The 23,767-nt window shown below is 45.7% G+C and overlaps 1 protein-coding gene across 5 annotated transcripts in view; it reads right to left on the reverse strand.

Moving 5' to 3' along the window:
* Positions 1-1,340: 1,340 nt before the first annotated feature.
* Positions 1,341-23,767, reverse strand: part of arhgap46a (Rho GTPase activating protein 46a) — a 32,246-nt gene continuing 9,819 nt past the window's right edge. Inside the window, exons 2-11 of one of the 5 annotated variants that reach the window (XM_070992301.1) lie at positions 21,563-22,069; positions 13,009-13,112; positions 11,618-12,969; positions 8,494-9,160; positions 8,126-8,218; positions 5,849-5,922; positions 4,835-5,034; positions 4,058-4,149; positions 3,783-3,952; positions 1,341-3,340 (exon numbers count right to left, since the gene is read on the reverse strand). In XM_070992301.1, coding sequence (XP_070848402.1) covers positions 3,146-3,340; positions 3,783-3,952; positions 4,058-4,149; positions 4,835-5,034; positions 5,849-5,922; positions 8,126-8,218; positions 8,494-9,160; positions 11,618-12,969; positions 13,009-13,112; positions 21,563-22,069 — 3,454 coding nt within the window. In that variant the 3' untranslated portion in view covers positions 1,341-3,145. Of the gene's footprint in view, positions 3,341-3,782; positions 3,953-4,057; positions 4,150-4,834; positions 5,035-5,848; positions 5,923-8,125; positions 8,219-8,493; positions 9,161-11,617; positions 13,113-14,148; positions 14,300-21,562; positions 22,070-23,767 lie in introns of those variants that run through there. The other 4 variants (XM_070992282.1, XM_070992291.1, XM_070992312.1 and 1 more) reach the window with 4 other exon arrangements.

Here is a 23,767-nt window from a genome sequence, read left to right on the forward strand (position 1 = left end):
ATAACAGGTCAGCTGATGAGTGAGGGTGATGCCGTGTGACAGTATGGGGAGCAGCTTATATCTGTTTGCTATCCCTGTCAGCTGTCACAGATCTAAAACGAGTACTTTCACAACTCTGTGCAAATAGACTTGAAGGCTTCCTGAATGTAGTGTGTTATTTATCAAGAGCCTTATTTTCTGTGTCTGATTGCGTAACACGCTGCAAGTGTGCCATTTTAAAGGGCCTTTCAGAGAAATACAGATGGAATGAGAGCGCAAAGGGCACGTGCTTCTGTTTTCAAGGGATCCTCACAGTTTACAGAGCTGGACCAAAATAAGAAAATCACATTAAGACCAGACAGAACCTCCTTTAAACTAAATCCTTAATTATTTACAATTACAAACCATGTATTTACCCTTTAAGAATGACACAACTGAGTATTTTATCAGGATATTAAGTGGATAATTAATAGATAAATGCGTATATTGCAATATTACCATGTTTCTAAAAAACCCTTAAAACTAACTATAAACCTTGAAATCTACCCATTAATTCATACATTTAAAAGACTTTTCAAATGACTTTAATGTTCATTTTAAGGGCCTTTAATTAACATCTTAAAAACACCTCAAATCATGCACATAATCATTAAAAATATACCAAGTGTCAGTCTATCTATTATTCATCAGTGCATCAATATGTTTTTTTGTAAATCTTCAGGCTTTTGACCCATTGTAAACACTTTGAACTGTGTATATGATTTATCTAAAAACCTTAATATATAATAATACATTAGTTTAGCCCTTGATTGAGCCCAAATTAGAGGTGTTAATACACAAATGTTGTTTAAATATCTTTAGACTAAAGTCTTATGATCCCAATAAAATAAGTAAGGGATAATGCCCGACGAGGTGTCCATTATCAGAAATGAATGGACAACGCGGAGGCGTGAACCGTCCAACGCGAGGTCCATTCATTTCTGATAATGGACACCTTGAAGGGCATTATCCCGCTTATACCATGGTCACCTACGAAAGAAATAAATATTAAATCAATTATTAATACATTAATGTTGTTTTTTCCGTTAAAATCGTAGATTTTTCACAAGAAGCGGCTGAGTGGACTATTTAATATCTCTCCTTGTGACGCGTTACCAAGGTAACCAGCTCTGGCCACAGAACCTGCAGCTCGGTCGGCCGCAGCTGTTATATTAGGCCTAATCAGTGGAGGCAAATTTAATGCTTGCCAGTGACATTTAGTGGTCGCAACATCCTGTTGGTTTTTCTTTCTCCCTCCCCTCATTTCCTGTCTCTTTTCTGCAAATCACATGAACCCAAAAACAAAGAGGAGGCACCCAATCTACAATTGAACAAACTTTTATTTATGGACAGCAAACACACATATACACACATGGAAAGTGGTTTGAATCAGTCCTATGTTCAAAAGGCAGGCGGTTACAGCAGAGAAATGACCAGTTAATTACAAAAACACATTTTTATTGCTCTTTCCAGCAACATTTAACGTCACCCATAACCTGGATCATTAGAATACACTTAAGGAGGGTTAATACTATTTACACACATAATCTATTTACATCAGCAAAGCCTGAGAGGGGACACAAAAAGCTTCATCTACATTCTCATAGTGCTTGACTGTCAAACAATACTCCATTCTCAGTACAGGGGATTGTGGTAGATGAATCATATTAAATATGGTCTGCGAGGGAGGCCATGTGTAGTTCCAACATCTAACACCCGTTTCACCATAAGACCTGAGCCAAAAAAACATACAGACCACAAACAAAAGAGAACACAATTCCAAGTGAGAGACATCGAGAAAGAGCATTACCAGTTGAATAACCAACCTCCCACACCACTATGACAACTGCAGTCACAAAACTCCTGTCTGGCTTCACTTGAGTGTTTAGAGTCATAAAATCGAAGCACTTTCATGTTTATTTTCCTAGAAAATCACCAACATCCATTAAAAAGAGCCTCCTGCACACCCTTCCAGTATGTGCTTTGAAACGGTGGCTCTGTACTCCGTCAAAATAGTTGTGGCGGCGCCGCTTCTTGTGTCTCGTAAAATGAAATACGAGGAGATCAGCTATCAGTACAACTACTCAAAACAGCACAGGCAAGCTTATTAATAAGACACCATTATAAGAGTTATTTTACTTTTCATACTTTCATTTTTTCTGTACATTATAAAAGAAGGCTGTGTCTTTCGTTCACACTCTGACAATCAAACACACACAAACACACTTGAGTGAAACCAGAGAAACAAACAGCAGAGCTTCAACACTGCTGTCTTTGCTTTTGTTGTGCAAGTGAATACTTCTGAAGTAAATACCATAAGACTCTCACTTTACACAGCCTGGTTGTCCAACAAAATCAGTAAGAAATTCAAGAGTAAATCTGTTTTCACATGTAGCCGTTAGTCATTAAAGTGAATCACTTTAAAGCCGTCACTGTTGATTTTAGTATCAAAAAACCTAAGGTGATGTGTCGTCTCTCCGTAAAGGCCTTTCCACGCTGGGGGCATTTTGTTGACATGGTGGACCTGTTGCTTGTGTCCCTCCTCACTCTAATTACTTTACTTTTGAATGGAGTCGTGGTGGTAGCAAGGCAACAGTTCCAAAGCAGGTTTGGTTAACACCAGCTTATGTGTTATATTCTATTCTGAGCACCTTTGATCAATCGGAGAGCTCGCTAGGAGAGCACTGAAGCAGGGAAGAGTAGATGCTGCCATCTAGAGGAAGTACTTATCAACTGCAGGATGTCGCTCCGTTTGATCTACAGTATCAGCCAGTGAGTGCACTTATTCAAACTTTGATTGAACAAATGTTGCAAGTGCCCCAAATTCGCTTCACTGCTGGCATGAATAGTTTTGATGGCAAACATATTTGCATGGGATAATTTATATTTTCGTGTTGTTTATTTGACATGTCCCCAGTGTGTAAATGCCTTGAGAAAGTAAGCGAGAGCAAGGGTCCAAAGTCCAAGCTGTCTTCACACTCCTTGTGTTGTAAGAGGTGTAATATCTCACCAAGAGTTTCCAGTGTGGTCTGAACAGAAACAGTGTTTATGCATGATTGTAAATGTGTAACTGGAGATGCCAAAGGGTTGATTGAGCACCCAAGGTGGCATCTGTGGTTCACAGTGTCTACACCACCCCTTCGATGAAACTGGTGTCCAGGTGAACGATAAGCATTCTCAGGAAGGACATCTCCTTGCGTGTGTTCTCGAAGATGATCCGTGGATCGTCGGATTGGCATCGAAGGCAGTTGGGGGCCATCACCATGGCCAGGTTGTTCACATCCATCTTGGTTATAGCCACGTTGGATGGCTGAGCAAATACCTAGAGATAATCAGGATGTAAGGAGAGAGCAATCATTGAGCAAGGCTCTGCGTACAGACTGACCTTTGACCTGCTGCGACTCATGTATGAGTCACACTGTTATCTAAACGCTCAAATATATTAATATTTTAATTTTACATGAACAATGGTTAAAGGTAAACATTTTCCAGATTAGATTTTGTAATTAAGTCTTTAAGTCATGAGTTTTTGTTATTTTAGTTTTTTAGCTTAATATTAGATTACAAATGGGCGTGTGTGTGTCTGCAACAAAAGGTAACAAGGGGCCTGTTCATTAAAATGAAGTTGGAAATGTAAAAAAAGGACGCCCCCCACCACAGATATTGTCATGATGGTGTTAGTGGAATATGGACCCCGGTTGTGGTAAATCAGGGTAAGGGCTGTGTCTGAGGGGATTCTAAATCTTTGTCAACATGTCAGTTACCTGCAGGAAGTTGATGAAGTAAAAGAGCACCAGCCTGTTGAGCTCAGGCAGAGATTGAACCACAGCGATGGCTGCCACTGGGTCGTCACAGTTACTAACACACTGCTTGTAGAAGTCCATTGGGATGAGAGGTTCCTCCAGCTCCCGATACCACAGCTTCATCAGAGAGGCTGACGGAGACAAACAGAGCCTTGGTATTCATGTCACACCCAGCATGTCCATGCTGACACATAACAACAAACCAAACACTCTGTGTAAAATCTATCCCTCCTCACCTGGAACGTTGGGGTCAGAGAGATTTTCTGGGATCCTCCACTGGTCGACTTGGAGCTTCAGCGCATTCACTTCATCGATATCTCCAGGCACTCTAAAAATAAAACAGCATGCCGGTTACACTCAGTGGCCACAAGAGGGACCCCTATCTCTATCATTACAGGTCCTCCATGCCCTGTGGCAAATCCACAACTCATGCACACCCAATTGGCTTCAAATGTGGCCTGGTGGCTGAAAGTGCTGTGTTCTTTGTTTGCAGTACTTAGTTGGAACAAAACAAAAACAGAATAAACACATTATAACCAAACAGTGCACTGCTCAGAAAAGTCCCCACGTAGGAATGGAGTTTCAGAGGGAGATCCATACATAGTACGCTCGACGAAAGGGAACACTTCTCTAAGCAAGTCAAGATGTTACAGAATTAAATATGCTGGAGGAAACCCTACACAAACACACAGCTGTGAAGCTCCCACGTGCTTGTGAGCTTAAGCAGTAATGTAAACACATATTTCCAAGTATCAAATTAAGCAGTGCTGGTCTCGGGAGCAAAGCAGGGCTGTGTTTGTTCTGCTGTCTGTTGTGTGTACGGTACACAGGGACAGCCTACTCTGAAATACAGGGATACAGGAGACCACACACATTTGTTTATACACACGATACATACAATAAAGCACACACACACATACAGTTCATAAGACCCCCTTCTAATTTCTTAGAATCAACCTCTCTCACATCGCTCAAGTCGAGGCATGCAATTGGCTGAGTTTAGTCTGTCTTACCTGAAGATGCCCTCGGTCTGAGCCCCGCCCAGAGCCAGAACATACTGGGAAAGCTGAACCTGCACCCAGGGCAGTTTCCTGTCTGGGAAGAGTTCGCTCTGCCTCTCCATCACCTCCTCCAGTGAGCTGCCAAACAGGGAGGGTGTGACGATGGCCCGCCTACTGTGGTCAATCTCCTCCAAGGTGGGCTTCCGTAGACCCTAGAGGGGTGAGAGGAAAGAAGATTTACTACCTAGGTATGTCAGGGACTGCTAATCACGGCTGTGTCTGCAGCTGCACTACGATGACTAGATCAGTGTTTATGTCTCTACCTGTGACTGTCTCAGTGTGTCTGTAATTATGTCTCTCGCTGTGACGGTATCTTGGATGACTCAGATCCGGATCACAACTTTGAAACTGATTCGTCCTATTTTTATCATGTGAAAGTGACATACTTTTGATAGCGCATAAAGGCAACATCTGCAACCTTGATTCCAAAAAAGTTGGGACACTGCGTAAAACATAAATAAAAACACGATGCAACTGTGTTTAGTGAAAACAGTTTGACAAAGTGTTCCTGAGCCCCTGTAGTAATCTCCTTCATACAATCATGTGTTCACAAAGTGGTGAACCTCGCTCCATCCTTGCTTGTGAACAAATGAGCCTTTCCAGGATGCCCCTTTCATAGCCAATCATGATACTGTCACCTGTTACCAATCAACCTATTTACCTGTGGAACGATCCAAACAGGTGTTTTTGAAGCATTCCGCAACTTTCCCAGTCTCTAGTTGCTCCTGTCCCAACGTGTTTGATGCACCAAATTCAGAATAAGTATATATTTACATAAAACAATGAAGCGGATGAGATCAAACATTCAATATACTATCTTTGTCCTGTTTTCAATTGAGTGTTTGTCAAAAAGGATTAGAAAATCATTCTGTATTCTGTTTGATTTATTTTTTACACAGAATCCCAGCTTTGTAGTAATTGGACTTGTAAAGCTCAACTCCTCTTTTCTCTGTTCTGCTAGCTTACCTTTTTGCCTCCAGTGATCGCCACCTTCTGCAGCTTCCGATGGCAGAACTTGGCATATGTGCTAATAGGCAGACCTGGGTGTTGACAGAAGAGGCAAGTTCAGGACTGAGAAGCAATGAAACCAAACTCCACAAGAGACAATATGTAGACTTTTGTTATGACCTCAAAGACCCTTAAAAGTAAAACCCTTAAGCACTAGGCATTAGCAAACACACAAAATAATAAATGACTTAAATTCTTTCCCACAAACAGGACAAACAGTGTTTTTTTCCCACAGATGTCAAACTGTGGATGAGAGGCAGGCAGTGGTAACTGGAGAGACATGTTGACGGTGTGATTCTGGCATATGGGGATTAGAGCAGGCCTGGCTAAACTGTCAGGCTGAGGGAAGATTTACTGCTGTTGAACAAAAGATTTGGAGACAGGATCCAGCCTACGCATCCAACATTCAGGTGATTCATCAGTGTACACAGACATAAAGGACTCTGAAGAAAATGAGAAACACAGAAGCTCCCTGTCTGCTACCTTTGGTAAGTAGCTAGTGTAGGCACAGATCTATTTTGGAAGTGAACTGCATAAGAGCAACAACGTTGTTTTCTGAGGCAGCCTGTACAAAAGCTATAGAAGAACCTGATCTGTGCCTAAAAAGTCTTATTTCTCAAACAAAAAGCCAACAGAAACCCTTGATTGTTGGGTCATCGTGTGCATTCGTGAGCATAAATCCTCGCCCTCTGTCATTGCTGTGGTAACTCGGGTTTACAGCAAACACAGAGCTCCCATGGGGTCTATTCCGGTTCCCAGAATCTCCACTGTATCAGCTACCCGAACTAGGGCCAGATGGACAAACCCGCTGATGGGATTTTAAAAAGTAACAAACACTTTCCAGCATGTTCCCTGCAGTCAAAGCCCCCTGATTTATGGCAAACAGGTGACTTCCAAGCACGCTCACAACTGATGCTAATCTGACCGAGTTCGACTATAATTATCCCTAATTAGAGAGATCATACCAATAATTTGCCCTTGATCTTGGCAAAGACGGACTATTTTTTCCCAAGGCTTACATCACAGTGGCTGTATATGTGCTTGGAGAAAAAGCAAGAATGCAGAGCCCCTGTGCTGCAGTGAGAAAAGGTTTAAATGCTACTGGTGGTCTATATTTACATCAGGTTTGATGCTGTGAAAACAACAACAACCAGGCAACCGAAGCCCAGGAGAAATACGAGCTCATTAGGAGCTTGAGTGTGCCGTACGAGGCTGAGAAGGGCGTGACATCTGTCTCCACATGGGCTGCGGCAAAATTCGACAACAAAACAAAGGGCCATTAAACGGTGGTGAGGAGACAACTTCAGCCTCATCTTGGTTATTGTTTATGGGGCAAATCTACGAAAATCCAAGTGCTGGCTGAATCCAATGCACCCCCCAGGCCCCAGACCCGTTTCCAAGCCCAGACCCAGCCAGGTCTGGCCTGACAAGAGGAATCTAGTTCACACATGAGACTCCTACTGCTGCTGCTCACAGCTGCTCATTGCTCTGCTCAGACACAACATACATGTTCCAGCCCCTCCATCCATCAAGCAAACAGCAGCTCTCATTATGCTGTTTTTGTACATCTCTTCTTGGATTCCTCTTTCTAAAAGAGCTCAGAGTCAGACTCAAAAATGTTCAGCAGGCTTTCTGCTTGACCTCTTCGTCAGTTGGAGCTTTCCCAGCACAAAGCCGAGTCTGAGTCACCGCAGTACAATGTGTGAGGCCACTGCTGTGGTGTCTGCAGTGAAATGATTGGGTTCCTCTCTGGTGACATCATCATCTGTGGGTTGCTCTAATGAGGGCACGTGCCGATGAGTAGGTATCCCCTTAAACGGGTGGCTGACATGCAACTAGCAAGTGAGACCACTAATATGATTCACAGTGTGGTCCATTGTGTGCAGACAGAACTTTTTGAAATTCTCGTCCTACAGATTTTTTCCGACTCAACTTTCTGTGAAACCCATTCATTGTGTCTGCAAGTACATCAGCATGTACTCATCTGACAAAATGCTCAGCAGTTTTCCATCCCAGTCGCAGTGGTCACTCTACAGGGAGCAATATGTTAGATTTGTAATGGCTCGCACTGCTCGGATTAAAGTAGAAAAAACATCTCTGGGACTCCCTCCCCTAACTACCGTACTTTGTGCTCTGTCAAACAGATAAGCTTGTGCAAATGGGAAGTACTGAGGATCCAGTGTTCTTATAGTGATATTTTGGTCTGAAGAGCAAGTAATTGAACAAAAGATTTACCTTCTTCCTCCTCTGTATTCTGTTTCCGCTTCTTTCTAGACTTTGAATTCTTCTTCATCTTTAGTTCCTGCTGTTCCAATATGAAATGAGTCACTATGAAACAAAAGATAGCAAAAGTCAAATTTCCTGATGATCAGTTAGATAAACACAAGGCCGACAATCAGGTTACTGGGCTCATCGAAAAAAACAATACTGTGCTTTCCATCATGACCATGCTGACTAAATTAAATCGAAATTCCACAGGAAAACAGAAAGGGAAAGAAGGAAATGCTAATTTAATTATATAAAGTGAGATCTCTGTGGCCTACATAAAAAATGCTGATGATAAGACAACACAGGGAGGTACGAAAGAAAGAAAGGTGACCCACCCTGTTGCTCAGTCTGAGACTCACATTTCTTGTCGCTGGTGGGCTCCGTGTGTCTCTGGATGTAGCCCTCCAGGTAGCAGCGGAACTTGGGCGAGGGGGCAAAGAATGCCAAGCTGACAGCCATCAGCTCCCAGCCTGCCGCCAAGCTTCTGGGGCTGGCATTGCCTGTGGTCTGCCTCACCAGCTGCACATACAGCTCATCCCGCAGCCCTGGCATGTCCCAGCACTTGGTGACGATGAGCAGGGCACAGTGGCGGCGGTCCAGACGTGAAGGCCTGTCTCCCATATAGGCCTGCACCAGTTTGAACATCTCGCAGGCTTCTTTCCTAACGGCACGGTTGCTGGTGACTAGCATGGGCTTTTTGATGGATCCGCGATTCCACGACAGCATGTTGGCGATGGAGACACGGCGACGGAACAGGCCTTGCGTGTGCATGTTGAGGTGCTTGCTGGCCCAGTCCTCCATGCCCATGGTGGGAGGTGGGGGCTGCCGCAGGGTGGCATAGGAGAGCTGGTAGGAGGATCCTCGTGCTCTTTCTCCAGCCCCATCACCTCCCTCTCTGTTGTCATGGTTGGCAGGGCGGTGGGGACCCAGGGAAGCTGTCCGTCCATCCACCATGCCTTTCTTCCTGCTCTCCAACTGAGCTTGCAACTCTAGGGTGCCCACCTGCAGGGAGACAAGAGGTGGACATGAGACAGAGAAGAATAATTATACAGAGGAGGAGGAGGGAGGGTGGAGGAAGAGATGGGGGGGGTGCAGCAGAGGTACAAACTGTGTGTGCAGCTGCAGAGTCTTCACTGTGTCACAGTAGCAGCTGGGCTGCCTTCTGCCTACCGTGCCCTGCTCTGCAGTGCTGGGGCTTAAGGGGGAACTGCTGCAAGATTGGCACATAATTTCCTAAAGCCAGAAAAGAATTGTACCAGGAAAGAAATCTCCCCCCCAATCCTCATGAACTCTGGCCTCAGGAGCAGGTGACCAGATAGTGGCATAACATTCCTTCGCCCCGCCCCTTCCCACAGATGCTCACCTATCCTGCAATACTGAAGCTATGCACTACACAAGACCTGTCTGTGACCCCTGCAGCGGAGTTTATGACTTTAAGGAGCACCTCATGTCCCTCAGTAGAAAAAGCCAATAACCCCGACATGCTCTGCAAACAGCCAGGAACAACATGAAATCTGAGCCAGAATCAAAGCTCAAACTTACTAATGGAACAGAAAATGGATTGACATGTCTTTTCAACGAGACCGTCATGTAATACGGAGGTGACGACTGCCAGACAAGCTGGACTTTAGATTTTGGTTTCTCAATCAAATGGAGAGTTGGCAGAGAGTTTAGACAGTCGTACAGAGTTGATGTTTTTTTAAAATGGATGACAGAGGTCAACTCTAGAAGATCAAATGCAACAGAGCACGTGTTTAACTGGGGAACAGGACACATGCTGTACAACTTCTCCGTTCAGTAAATTACACTGTTTTACAGATAGCTTACAGATGGGCAGGCACGGGATAATTTAGTCCTACTTTTGGAAAATGCTGTAAACCTATGAAAACATGAATTATTCATGGTCTTTGTGGAAATGGTCAGAGTTACAGTGCATCGTTTGAAAGAGTTAGTTCAAAGGTCTTTCTGCAAGAACAAAATGTTCAAATATGGAAACTGCTCATACATAGCAAGCCATAATCTGGGAATGTGTGTGAGTAATATAACAGCAGGTCTGAAGAACATTCCAGGACAGACTTAGGGGCCCGCTCCGTGGTCCTTGGCTGTTGTCTAACATGCTAAAGCTACAGTGGTACCAATAAGCCTCGGTACCAGCCTGCCACCCCTTCCTCCTCCTTATCCCTCTGCCAAGAAATGGCCATATGGGCCACAGTGGCCCTCCTTCCTGACCAAGGGAAGCCATGTCCTGAATCTCTCTGGTCTGGCAGGAGCCCAGATGCCCAAGCACAAAGCTGGCATATGAGTATACAGTACCTGCAGTGCAGGGCAGATGGACGGCGGTAAGATGATGACAGGTAATGCTGGGACTGAGCCCATTATAGTCAGTGGTGCCCAGTCTGCCTACTGTTTAATGTCCTGGGGACATTTCAGCACTAAAGATTGGAATGTAAGAGGCATTACTCACAAAATGCTCCCTATTTTTTCAAAGAGACAGATTAGCCTTACTGTTTTCATCTCAGAGCTCCCTGGCTGAATCAAACATTCATTATTAGTTGCAGAGGGGCTGTGGGACCACTTCTGAAAACACTATAATGTATGGAGGTATGGGGTGTGATTCTGTTGCAAGAGGGGATTTGGAGATTAGAAGTAGCTGATCTTGGAACTGGCTGCACATGCTGCTACTTATATAACTGTTTTGAGAAGTCAAATAGTTCTTTCATCTTCAATCATGTGCAAGTTTTGTAAGGACCCTTGACGTCAAGAAAAAACATCACCTCTGTTTCTCCACATATGTCTCTTTGTTTTTTAGAGCTCTGCAGAGTCAAAATATAACCGAATCTGTTGTGTTGTCTAGGGTTTTGAAAAATCTGAATGACCTCAGTAGTCAAGAGGAATATTTCGGCTCAGTCTAACAATCTGTCCATTCTTCCACTTACAGCTGTCTGAGGACTGCACACACTGAACAATACAGCAGCTATACAGGAGCAGCTAAAAATTCCCATAACATGCAGATGCTTTTATTCACGCATGACTCAGCCTCATTTGACACAGTGAGACTGAATTCTTCTCTAATCTGATAGTGAATCTGGAGAGACATCAGTACTGGGAGCATTTCCAGACCAAACAACGCTGAATCCAAGCAAACCTGCTGAGGTAAACAGACATACAACAACACAGACCGAGCTGAGCTCTTAATCAAACAGGAAAGTATCATAATATTGGATTAGTTCAGATGTATTCTCTTACGGTCTCTGTTTTGTTATTAACAACAATTTGACTTCTCGCTACGTGCCTCACGAACACAAACACACACACACACACACACACACACACACACACACACACACACACACACACACACACACACACACACACACACACACACACACACACACACACACACACACACACACACACACACACACACACACAAACACAAACATAGTAAGAGAGGGTTACCTGGGAGGGCGGTCCTGGGGTCTCTGGTGAGGACAGGCTAGCCTGGCTGTTCACACTCATCTCCAAGGTGTCCACCTTTTCATAGGTCCTTTTCTGCCTCCCTGGTATCTCCAAAGGGGTCAGTGCAGGGTTGCTATGGTTACCTGCCCTACTCAGTGACCGGGGGGTGAGGTCCTCTCGTGATGCGCACCTGCCTGCTGACCCGCCTCCCCCTACTCCATACCACCTGAGTGAGTCTGCAGGGGAGCGCGTACGAGGTACGACTACCCTCTCCCCCATTTCCGGGTCCAGCCCCGCTCTCACCTCCCTCATGGTGTTCGAACGACTCACCACCTCCCTCATCTCAGCCATCAGCCTCTCATTGAGGGCGCACAGCTCCCCGCTGCTGCCTACTGAGCCTGGCCTGCCTCCTGCACCGCCACCAGCTCCCACTCTTCTCCTGCTCTTTCTTCTCAGGCTTGGCGAGGGGCCAGTGGAGTAACCAGAGTCTTGATAGTTTGCTATGGCCTGGGGAGTTGATGAGGGGAAGTCCTGTGAGGCTTGGCTGCTCTGCCTGCTGTGTCTTGCCTCCATGGCGCGCTGGACAGTGGCCTCAAGGACCCGCCAGCTTTGTTTCTTGTCCAGTGTACTTGGGCCTGGGGTCCCTGGCTCTCTGTCCCTCAACTGGCCCCGAGCCTGGGGCAAAGAGTGAGCCTGGGGCTGCGGATGTGGCTGTGGCTGAGACTGGGTCAAGACAGGATCCTGCCTGGAGGTAGGGGAAGGGGTACGTGTGGGTACAGGAGAGCCAGATAGGAGGCCCTGTTTAGGGTCCACGTTGACCATGTGCTTGATGCACTCCAGACCAGCTGGGCTGTAGTCAGAGGCAGAGGGATTCCTCCTGTGTCTGGATCCTGAATGAGATGATCCAGGGTGCTGGAGCTGTCTGGGCTTTTGAAGGCTATGGGTAGGTGTCAGGCGAGACAGAGGTTGTCCATTGTACAGGTGTGCCCCCTCGACCTCCATGTCTATTGGGGGTTCATCATATATGGGACAGTCTGAAACTGGCTCATCATAGATTGGGGCAGTACAACCATAATGGGGGGAGACGGGGCGCGGTGTGCTGGTCTGCGACCTGTGCAGGAGTGGACTGGGATGGTTACTGTCTGATGTCACCAAACAGAAGCTGCCATTGCTGGCTTTTCTAAGGTGATGGGCCTGACGTGTGTCGGCTGACATTTTGCCAGAAGGGGCAGTTTTATACCCCTGGGAAGAGCTTATGTGTCCTCCTTGGGCCTTGTTGCCAGAGGGGTGGAGGGTGAAGGTGTTGGCTTTGCTGTGTGCACTGTGCTGGAGGTGATGCTGCTGTTGTTGCTGCTGCTGCTGCTGCTGCTGCTGCTGCTGCTGCTGCTGTGGCGGCGGCAAGGCTTGGCTGGGCTGGCTGCGACTCATGCTGTTCACCTTCACCAACATGGCTGCCTTAGAACCAGGAGTAGGCTGCCATCTTTGAGAAGCATCCCTGACAGAGAGAAAACACAAGTAGAATGAGATTTGGTATCAAAGCAACAAAGAAAAACATAAAGTCTAAACAAACAACCAAAAGTCAACTGACAGTACTATAAATGCACCATCACCATATACAACCATACACAGGCATGAAGCCATTCACTACACTGCATCTATTCTAAAAGAAATCCAAAGGGTTGGGAAAATCAGCAGCAATCCACACATTCTTCTCCAAACATGTTGCTGACCTCCAAAGTCTTCACTTCATTTTTAGTCTGATAGTCAAAATAGCCTTGTCAAACCCATGAGACAATAACTCCTGTGTTGTGCCTAAAAATAGAGTGCTTTAACATAAGACATCACACTGAAACCCATCCAGTTTCATGTGGGACTCAGAGGTCTCGAGAATTCATATAGGGCAAAATATAATAATGCATAATATTATATATTATTAATAATATGTATTATTATATGTAATAATTGCTGGTAGTTGTAGGTTTGTGAAGTGACTAATGTTGTTCTCAACTACATATGACTATCACATGGCATAAAAGTCAGTCACAGAACATGTGGACAGTAAGCCAGCAGGCCACATGAAAGGAGGTTGATCTGAAAGAAGTCAGGATTGCAGCAGCTAACAGCTGAGAAGATCTTCACTTAGGTCCAAAGGTTAATTCTTTCCTTTTGGTTGAGCGGCTATGCTAACTTCAAACCCAACGGCCCACTGCTAATCCCAGCAACATAAAACAATCTGCCATCAATCTGGTAACGCTGCCCTGGTCTGCTGCCCTCCACTCTGCTGTCACCTCATAATCTTCTCCTTCAAGCAGGACTTTTCATTCCTCAACTGATCAAAAAACTTGCCCTCTTAAACCAGTGAGTGTGTCTGAACCGGGAATTATTACACGTACACACACGGACACAGTCAGCGGCTGGCCCGAGTAAGACACGTGACGCAGTACAGAATATACAAGCTCAATAGAATTCCTCCCTTTATCAGAGGTAATCACACAGGTAAATAAGCTTGAAGACAGGTGAAGGAGACTTACCTTACCGCCCTCTCTCTACTTAACATTCAGTCGGTTAAATAATTCGATCAAAGCTGATCACCTCCTGTCCTCGTAAATCCAAACATAAACACAGATCAGTGTAGAGCCAGAGCAAGTGTTCAAAGGTTTCCTTTTTCCAAGAGCACTCAGTTGAGAGTTAAGCTGTAACGGCAGTAGGAGGACGCAGAGGGCGGAGAGAAAGAGGCGGAGTGACCCCCCTCTCCTCCCCACATCTCTGGAACAATGCTGAAACAATTCCCCTGAGGTCTTCAAGCCAACGGCAAACTTCCTTTAGGCCTCCTAGCTACAGCTCGGCAGTCTCTCTCTCTTTCAGGACACTGTGCCACCCCCCCATCTATAGAGTGAGTCACACCACCTCAGCGGTTTGAATGTAAACAGGCTCTCGTCTTCAAACGGTCCCACAGATTCGCCATCCACGCAGGGCCTATAAACAGCTGGGTCTCAGCCACCTGGCACAGCTCCAGGACAGCCTGCCACAATCACTGTTGTTGGGAATGCTCCAAAGCCCCCACCTCACTGAGACCAATGAAGAAAGTTTACTGCCTAAATGACACATAACACACACACACACACTCAAACACACGTGTGAAGACAAGCTCTGATGGATGGGATTCACCCCAAACCACCGCTGTTCAGTTGTTACAAGCAAGTGTGAGTGTGTATTGTTATCTGGGCTGGAGAGGGGGATGATAGGTGACAGCTGTAAACATGAGAAGCCACTGTTTGTACTCTTTGAAACAGTGTATGTTTTCTCACTCTGGTCCTGTCAAGCAGGAGGAGGTGATACAAATGCTACAAAACCATTCCCACCTCAGCAGCTGACTGTTTAGCACCAGTTTGCTACAGCAGGAACAGCTCACACATGACACATCAAGGCTTTTCTTATAATTGGAAGGTGAAATAACACAGTGGACCTCACACACATAACCACAATAATCAAAGCCCTCTTCCATTATTCACAAACAAAGCAAACACACATACAACAATGTCTGGGGGTTCATGTGATGGGAGATTGTAAAAAACTTGAATCTGGGGGGTTGATGACATGCTTAATGAGGACTGATCCTGAGACGGTAGTGACCACTACTTCCTGCCTGAGGTCCTCTGGAGGGTTGGCGAGAGGGCTTCCCCATATATAACACAAACAGGAAATGCCGTATGTTCACACACTGTGCCTTGGGTGGAAGTATGGGCTACATCTTAATAATACGGAGGTTATACACAGCTTTACAAAATGTTTCACTTCATTCACAAGAAATTCTCTGGATCCAAGCAGGCGCTTATATGCTTCAACTTCATATCCAAAAAACACCACACAGTCTTCCTTCCTGTCCGCACAAACACTAAATCATACTTTATGATAAATTCAGTAGCAACATCAAACAGCCTATTCTTCAGGGAAAGAAACTGAACACATTCATATGCCTGACGGGAGCATCCTGTCCAGCTCAGTGTTGGGAGAGAGGGATTTTGTCAGGCGTCATCTCTGTTGTCTGTCTACCATTGTCACAATCAGGGTCAGCAAAAGTCTAGCATGTTCACCCACTCTAGTACTGGCACATTATGTTGGATGACAGCAGGCAGTTCAGCACGATGATCGTCACAATCACATGGGAGCCGGTAGCAAACTCCCGACAGTAAGGCAGTGTCTTCGATATCTATCCAAAGCCTCTAATCCCATTACGGAGCTAGAACAACACTGACATATCAGTAAACCCCAGGTCAGGCAACAAAAGTATGATTACACACCCCGAACCAAAAGAGAGACAAAGACAATACAATTGTGAGAAAATAAAAACTGGCCTACAGCGGGGAGAGGATTGGTGGAAAGGGGGTGGGGGTGGGGGGGGGGGGGGGGGGGGTGGCGGAGGAGAACAGAGCCAGAGAGACAAGAGAGGAGGGTGTGAGCATGTGTAAATGAGAAGGGGTGGGGATTAGTCGTGGGAGAGTGCAGCAAGGGAATGAGCGGGAAGGCTGGCATTCCTCAGGGCTCATTCAGGGGCCTCTGTGGCAGCGTGGGGAGCTTCACACAATGCATGGCTGTACCATCGCCACGGAGACGCCTGCCTCAACAACAGCAATGGGGTGCGGGGGGGCAGACAGGGGATATGGAAGAGGCAGAACCTGAAAGAGCCATCTTCAACCTCCTGACTCAGTCAGACTCTTACGCAACACTGTACAGGTCTGGACTTTAACCATAACGAAAGTTGTTTAGAAAGGGTGTGTTGCCTGCTAGTAGTCTGCCTGTCAGGTGTTTGTTGAATGTTGGCTGCAGGTAGGGATTACGCACAGCAATTTATCACAGAGGTTAAAAGAGACATGATAATTATCACTGGGAGTGTAAAATTCATTTCTGAATCTCTTCTGTTTGGAAAGAGATAATCGCCATTTTAACAATTTCAAACCCCACCATTCATAGCTTGGTGCTAGCATGTGAGACCTGTAGGAAGACAGAGAAATGTAAGATAAAATGAAATTAGGGGCCCTTTGGAAACCAGCAGGGTAATCTGACTGGCCTCTGGGGCAGCAAATCAACTTAACGGTCAGCAAATGTCAATTAGTCTCAGCAGCTCTGATGTCTCATACCCATAAACACAGTGCCAGATACCTCTGTCACTGTTCTGATTATTGCTGTGGTCAGGTCGTCTCCATAACCAGCTAAATATACTATGGGGACTCTGCTGTCAGCAGATGTTCCGTCTCTCCTTTCTTTCCTGCCTGGAATAACTGTTGTTGGAAAAGCCATCAGCTGAGTCACTTTGGCGGATAGGGATATGGATTTGGAAGTTCTTAAATATACCCCCTGGGAATAGTGGGGTCTGAAAAACAGAGGTTATTATTAACATTGGCTGGACAGGAAGAGGAAATGAGGTCACACAGGCCAAGCTTCTGCTACACAAACACCTCAGCACAAACCAAAGAGACCACTGCGATCTGTGGACGGGAAGGAAATTGAAAAGACAAAGAGGATTTGCCGAGGACAATGTCATATCCACATCGCCTATCCATCAAATTAGAGCCTTTTTGAGAGGGCTCTCTATAAGAGGTGTTTGTGTGCGTCCTTCACTTCAGCGGTACAGTAAGTTTGAAAATCCATCACTGATGCATCACACAAGCTTTGTGGCTTTGCCGTAATGGTGCTGTTATGTCTGAGTAAAGCCATAATAAACATTTATGTAATGGACGCCTAAGTCTGAATTGCTTCAAGAGATAGATGAAGCCTGAAATGTTCTGTATCCCATGTAACTAAAGGAGTGCAGCTCTCCACCAGGTGTGTCTGGAGCCAAACTCCAGCAGTTGTCGATCGCTTGCAGCCTCTACCGGCCAGTTAAGAGGAGTGAGGAGCCAGCGGTCAATAAAAAAGGTTTTCAAAATTGTGAATCACTGCAACCACAAGAGGTGCTTGAGCATACACCCATAAAGGTGATGGGTCCAGTAGTGTGCATGATTACCCTGTGGACAGATACACACACACACACACACACACACACACACACACACACACACACACACACCACACACACACACAACCTCTTCTTGTCAGTATCCAGTCTCAAAGATAAGACCATGGACACAAAAGGAACAGAAAAACAACAATATGGGAATAAACAATAATTTCCTATTAGAAATGGATGGGAGTGGAAATCCTGTCAGCACCCTGAAAAATACCATCTCTACATGCTGCAAGTCAGCTGAGGCAGGGAGAGCAGCATGCTGCATATGGTGCCTTTGGTTCCTCATGAAAACCCTGGAGATATTCCACCACACCGCAACACCAGAGCGGGACGTTAACTGTATAAGCAGCATTTCAGTGATATCTAAAATAAAACAAAAGAGGTTTTGGATACACTGCTTCAGTGAGAAACATAAATCTGTAGCTCTGTAATCTAGTTCTGAGAATACCATAAACTCTGCATTTATGAGGAAGACAGAGTGAAATGTGGAACGTGTGGAGAAACAGTGCACAGATAAAAACGAAATAAGGATACTGTCACTGCTAAGCAGAACAAAGCACTCCGGCACATAACAAGATCACAAGTTCAAAGCGTAACTTTTTTGGAAAGAAAAAAAAAAGCTACTTCATTATTATAGGCAGACTTAAAACACCATCTGGAAGGAGCTGAAAAATGAGCTTACCACACCAGGAGCGTAGAGATAAAAACAAGTCGCTCCAGTGTGTAAAAATGCTGTGGCTACATCCTCAAGAGAGGCGGGAGATGAAAAGCATGAGAGGGCTGTGCTCTCGCAGTTAACATGCAGGCAATGTGTGAGTCATTAAAAACGTAAAAACTTTATCTAGCCCATAAGACGCCCCCTCGTTTCCTAAATAAACCCACTGGTGATTTCTCCTACGTGACTCACGGCCAGACAATCACAAACGCATGAGGGGAAGTTTGTTTTGCTTTGGCTTTTTATACTTTTGCTTTTGTGTGCGTGGTTTACGTAAAAGAATCCAAAAACTTCCCCGATAAAAAAAACAAAAACATATAGAAACTGAAGTAGAAATGAAAATAAAATGTGTTCATTTCTGCTTTCGTTTCCTTAAAATACATCAGCCTACAATGAAGGCGAGCATTCCTTTGACTAAACTTGTTGCACACCCATGTAAAGCCAGCTATCTTGTCTCCTCTTTAATGTGCCGACGCTGATTCAACTTTTATATAAGTGCACACAAATAGACACTGAAACAATCCTGACAGAGTTGGGTTCACTTAGGTACGGATATACCCAACTCTGTGGAAGCAGGATCTTTTTATAGAAATCCAAAACCAGTGAACAATCAGGAAAGGCGAGTTGTAAGTGTCTAGTGTCAGCGTGACTGGCTTAGATTGAATGCTGTTGCACCACTATGTCATTACAGAGCTAAATGAGAGGGCACACACAAGCCACTTGGTGTTCTTCTCCATTCAGCATACCTAGACTTCCTGCTTAGAGAAAGCTCTCAGTTGACTGGAGGGCAGCTGGGTTTAAGTGAGAACCTTTGTTCCTTTTAGTGGTCCATTATACACCCCAGACCAGCCCATAAGACAAAAGAGTGCTGTGACCCTGATGTGAACCACCTTGGGTCACTTCTGGGTTGTCTTGCACCATGTTGTCATGTGTCCCCAGCAGACTTTTAACACCCACTGAACCTCAGCAGGACTCCTGTAACTTGAAAGCTCAGTGGAGAGGAGCCCACACACAATGAAAACAGGCATGCACGCAGCTCGCATACACATTCTATGGTGAAATCCCATACAGATGTTATTTGGTTGATGACAACGACACATACTGTAGACACACTCATGCATTGAAAGGTGGGTGAAATTCAATACAAGTGTTATAACCTGGTTAATCTGCAACACCTTTAGGTCGTACATCATGGAAAGAGATCAGTTTGCTTCAACTTCCTGTGCCTATAACCACATGACTGACATGTTTACCCCTGGAGACCACGGTACTTCCCTGATGAGCTCCACAGGCTCAAAGTACCCAGAAATTTCCAGGACATGTGATAAGACTTGGCCAATGAGTAACAGATTTGGCTCTCAAGCCGACATCATAAATGCATACACTTGCTATAAGCAGGAACAAATACAGTGTTACAAAGAGAGGGAGAGACAGAGAGAAAGGAAGCGGCATAAACCAACCAGTGGTTAGAATAACACACAGGGTGTGTTTTGTGGAAACTTTGGAAACTCTTCGATCTATTATGAACAGATTTATTAATAGGCCATAACAAAAGGAAACTGGTGTTGGGAGACCTGGGATTGTCCCATCTCTACAAAGAACAGCATTGTTTTTCAAAGGTCATATGTTAATAACATTTCATCTCTGCTGAAATTTCACAGAGAAAAAAAATGAGGAAAAAAAAGAACATGTGAAGACATGCCTAAAATAGAGAGAGAGGTCTAAACCAAACACTGACGAACTTTACACAGTGATATCCGCTATCACTCTATAGAACTAAAATACTCATGACTGGACGTGGCATGACCAAAAAAAGGGAAGAGGATTATGTTCTCATGAAAACCCCTAACACTCTGGGTGGCACTGAACAATTAGCTAACCTCAAACCACTGTGACCCTTCCAACTCTTCATTTAAACTTTCTCCCTTGCTCTCACCCATTGATCCTTGTCATTATCAATAAGGCGGGCCACTAACTGAAGACAAGCATGTCTCCAAGTTTGTTTATATCCATTTTGAGCCTTCACATTCCACCCACTCTGTGCATTTTGTGGTGGTTTCTAATTACCTGCTAAGAGATGGAGGCTGGTGAGCATGTGAAGGGCCATATGGCTAAGTAGGGTATCAAGCCTCTGTGGGCTGAAGTCTCCTCAGCCTTCCTCTGAGGAACACAGCTGGCCATTGTTGTAAGAGGAGAGAGAAAAGGGTCTGGGAAAGGTTGAATCACCGGGGCAAAATGTTATCATGTGGGGAGTCTTAACACTCCCCACACACACACCAAAGCCAATGCAAAGAGGCCTCCAGTAGTGTCATTCAACAGCCATGGCCAACCAGTTAGTTCCCCTCCACCTTTACATCATCCCAAAGGATTGGAGGGTCAGAGGAGAGACCTCCTAATGGCCAAAGGTGAGGTACAAGAAGAGTCCAGAGGAACCAGAGAGCCAGAATCGCCACAGCAGAGCCTCTGAAAACCAGCAGGGTTTGCCTTGTTTATAGGGAGCTGGAATGTGGTGGTTCTGCTTGTTATTAACCACAGACAACACTCTCTCACATGCCTCTCATGCATGCACATTTAAGCTCTCACCCATAAGAGGCGTTACAGTCTTGGATGGCCTGGGGCCTAGATTTGTTTTAGGAAAATGAAATGAGCATTGGAGGAGGGTGGTGGCGGTGGTGGTGAGCACACATAAGGACACTAAGATGGCCACACTGGCCCTGTGCCAGGAGAAACAGAAGTGGCATGTCTGGAATCTGGCTTGGAGGGAGGAGACGGTGGTTTGGACAAGGCCACAACGCCAAGCACATGATGGGGTCTCTGAATGACTTACTGTTAGGGTCCGTTCTGCACCAGTAGCCCTTGCGTGAGGGGGGTAGGGGATGTTGTGCTCTGTAATGTACCCCATTTGGTAGCGATTTGCTGAAATGGCTGTGCATGGTTCACAGGCAATAGTATGGAAACATAGGACATATGGAATGCTCAGATAAGTGAGAACAAAAATAAAAAAGCAGTCTGAGTTCAGTCTGAATGGTCAAAAGTTGAAATAACCCTACGAGGTCTCATAGCAGAAGCATTTGAAAGTCATTACGACTCACTATACCACATGCTGTGATGACTATCACATTTCCCCACTTTTCTCCTGGTAATATGATCCACTAATGATTAAGCACAAATCCCTTTCCGGGCTTACTGTAGAGGCTACTGAAGGTTGGTCAGGCTTACGTACCTCTGTGGGTCTTTACTGCCATCTGTGCTGTGTTCGGCGCTGCTTCCATCTCCCTGCAGTCTGCTGTCCACTGCCGGGTCCAGCTCGGGGTTGGCAGCCTCTTCATTGGTGTCCAGAGGTCTGGGGACAGGGCTGTCTCCGTCCTGCTCAGGCAGAGGGGTGCAGCGCCCTTGGCTCCCTACACTGCTGATACTCCCCGTGGTCCCATGGTGGTGCCTGTCCACGCTCCCTCCAGCCCGCTTGGCCTCACTGCATCGTCTCATGGCCTGGAGCTGGGAGAGCGGCACTATATCGGCTCCCTGGGGTCGGTGCCAGACTGTGCGCCTCCCAGTAGAGTTGTAGTAGTAAAAGCGGCCACTGTGGTGGTCAAATAGCTCCCACCACTGGTTACCGTCTGCCTGGCGGACAGGAACGCCTGAAGGGGGATCCCAGCCGCACTCACCGGTGGTCAAGTTCACATACATATGCTCACGGGAGCGTGGCTCCACGATCTCCACCCAGTCAGAGCTAAATGGGAAGAAACGAGACAAAGAGTAAAGTGTAATTCACAGCTGAAAATGGCAACAGATTATTCAGCAACAGGATACGATGATGCACTAGAGGCCATGGTCACGCCTGAGTTCTAATCAACTCGACAAGCAGTAAACAACTCACACTGTTTGACAGACTGAGAGGCCCAAAAATGCCCACTTGCCCATATGGAGAGAGTGTCAATGTTTGTGTCCCCTACATGTATCCATCTGCATGCGTGTGTGTGTTAGCAATGATGTAATCTCTTTGGTAGGCAATGGAGCAGCAGGAGTGATGGCGTGTATGTGTGTTTCCTGAATAAGGAGACAGGTGGACACACTCAGTGAGACAGCAGGCGTGGAGTCAGCAGGGCCCGAAGAGGACCATACGCTCTGAGTGCCACTAACGCAAAAACCACTGAGCTTAACTACAATCACAGAGTGACAACAGCCAGCTCAGCACAATACACACAGACAACAAAAAAGAGACAGAGGAGAGGGGAGGTGCAAAAAAAGGCAGAGAGAAAAAGATCGAAAGACAACCTAGTTTGCAGAAATATATACATACAAAGGACACAGATAAGGGGGACAACCAATTACACACAATTAGACTACGAACTGAATTGCAGAGAAATTATAGAACACTCTATCTATCTGTGTTAAATGAAGCATGTGGTATATTGGAATTGAATGATATCGCCCCATATTACTGGCTTTCTAAAGAAAATCAGAGTCGATGTATGGCAAATAAGCGAGGACTGCAGTTTGCTGCTGCTAAATATCCAGGTCATGCTACCCTTTAGCAGGGCTCCATTATGTCTCCTTTGATCTAGTTCCCTAATGCAGGCCAGCAAATCCATGTGGGAACAGGAACTCTGCAAACAGCCAGTGAGAGTCCCTTCCTAAGTTTCAGACACAGTAGATGTCTAGAGTAGAGCCAGAGGAAGGACTCACAACTCTCCTTTCTAGTCTGTTGTAATGACCACTTGAGAGTCTTTTCTCTTCAGTATCCCACCCAATTCTAGCCTAGTAGCTTTGAAAGAGAAGAGAAGTGAAGTGCCAGCGTGGAGGAATTAGTGTCACAACAATCCATCGTAGGATTGGATATGTCCCAGCTTTCTTGGGACAGTAAAGCCTTTCTTCTGCCCCCCGTCATGGTTGTTTGTGGTACGAGCCTGCCGTCCAAGCTACCTGTGATGATCAGAAGGGGCACGAAGCTTAGCATGGAAAAGAGTGCTTACAACGTCCACCAAATACCCACATTCGTTCTCCTGTCCCGGCCAAATCAACCCTGTGTGCACCCCCGGCCTCAGAAATAGACACAGAGCAGTGTGGTGCCAGTCAGGTCTGCCAGGGTTACAATGTCACCGTGAACAACAGCTGTTCTTTTAACTGCAAAGCCTTGAGTAACTTTGACATACCTGTTCATCAAAGTATCGAAGCATTAATCTATATCTCTTTTATGTGCTGCCAGCACCGGCCCCACGCTCTCCATAGGCCGATTTAACAGCCAGTTAACATAGAAAGGGCATGGAGAGGATATAGGAGCCTTACACATACTGTCTACCCATGTGTCCCAGTGCTCTATGCTGGGAAGCCATCTGTTCAATCCTTCACATCAGGCAAGCAGCCCAGACCTCAGTCAAGCTGTAGTCAACCATGGAAGATCTTGGTCAACTGAAATTCTACCAGCACT

Source organism: Chaetodon trifascialis, chromosome 3 (assembly GCF_039877785.1).
Source record: "Chaetodon trifascialis isolate fChaTrf1 chromosome 3, fChaTrf1.hap1, whole genome shotgun sequence".
Lineage (NCBI taxonomy): Eukaryota > Metazoa > Chordata > Actinopteri > Chaetodontiformes > Chaetodontidae > Chaetodon > Chaetodon trifascialis.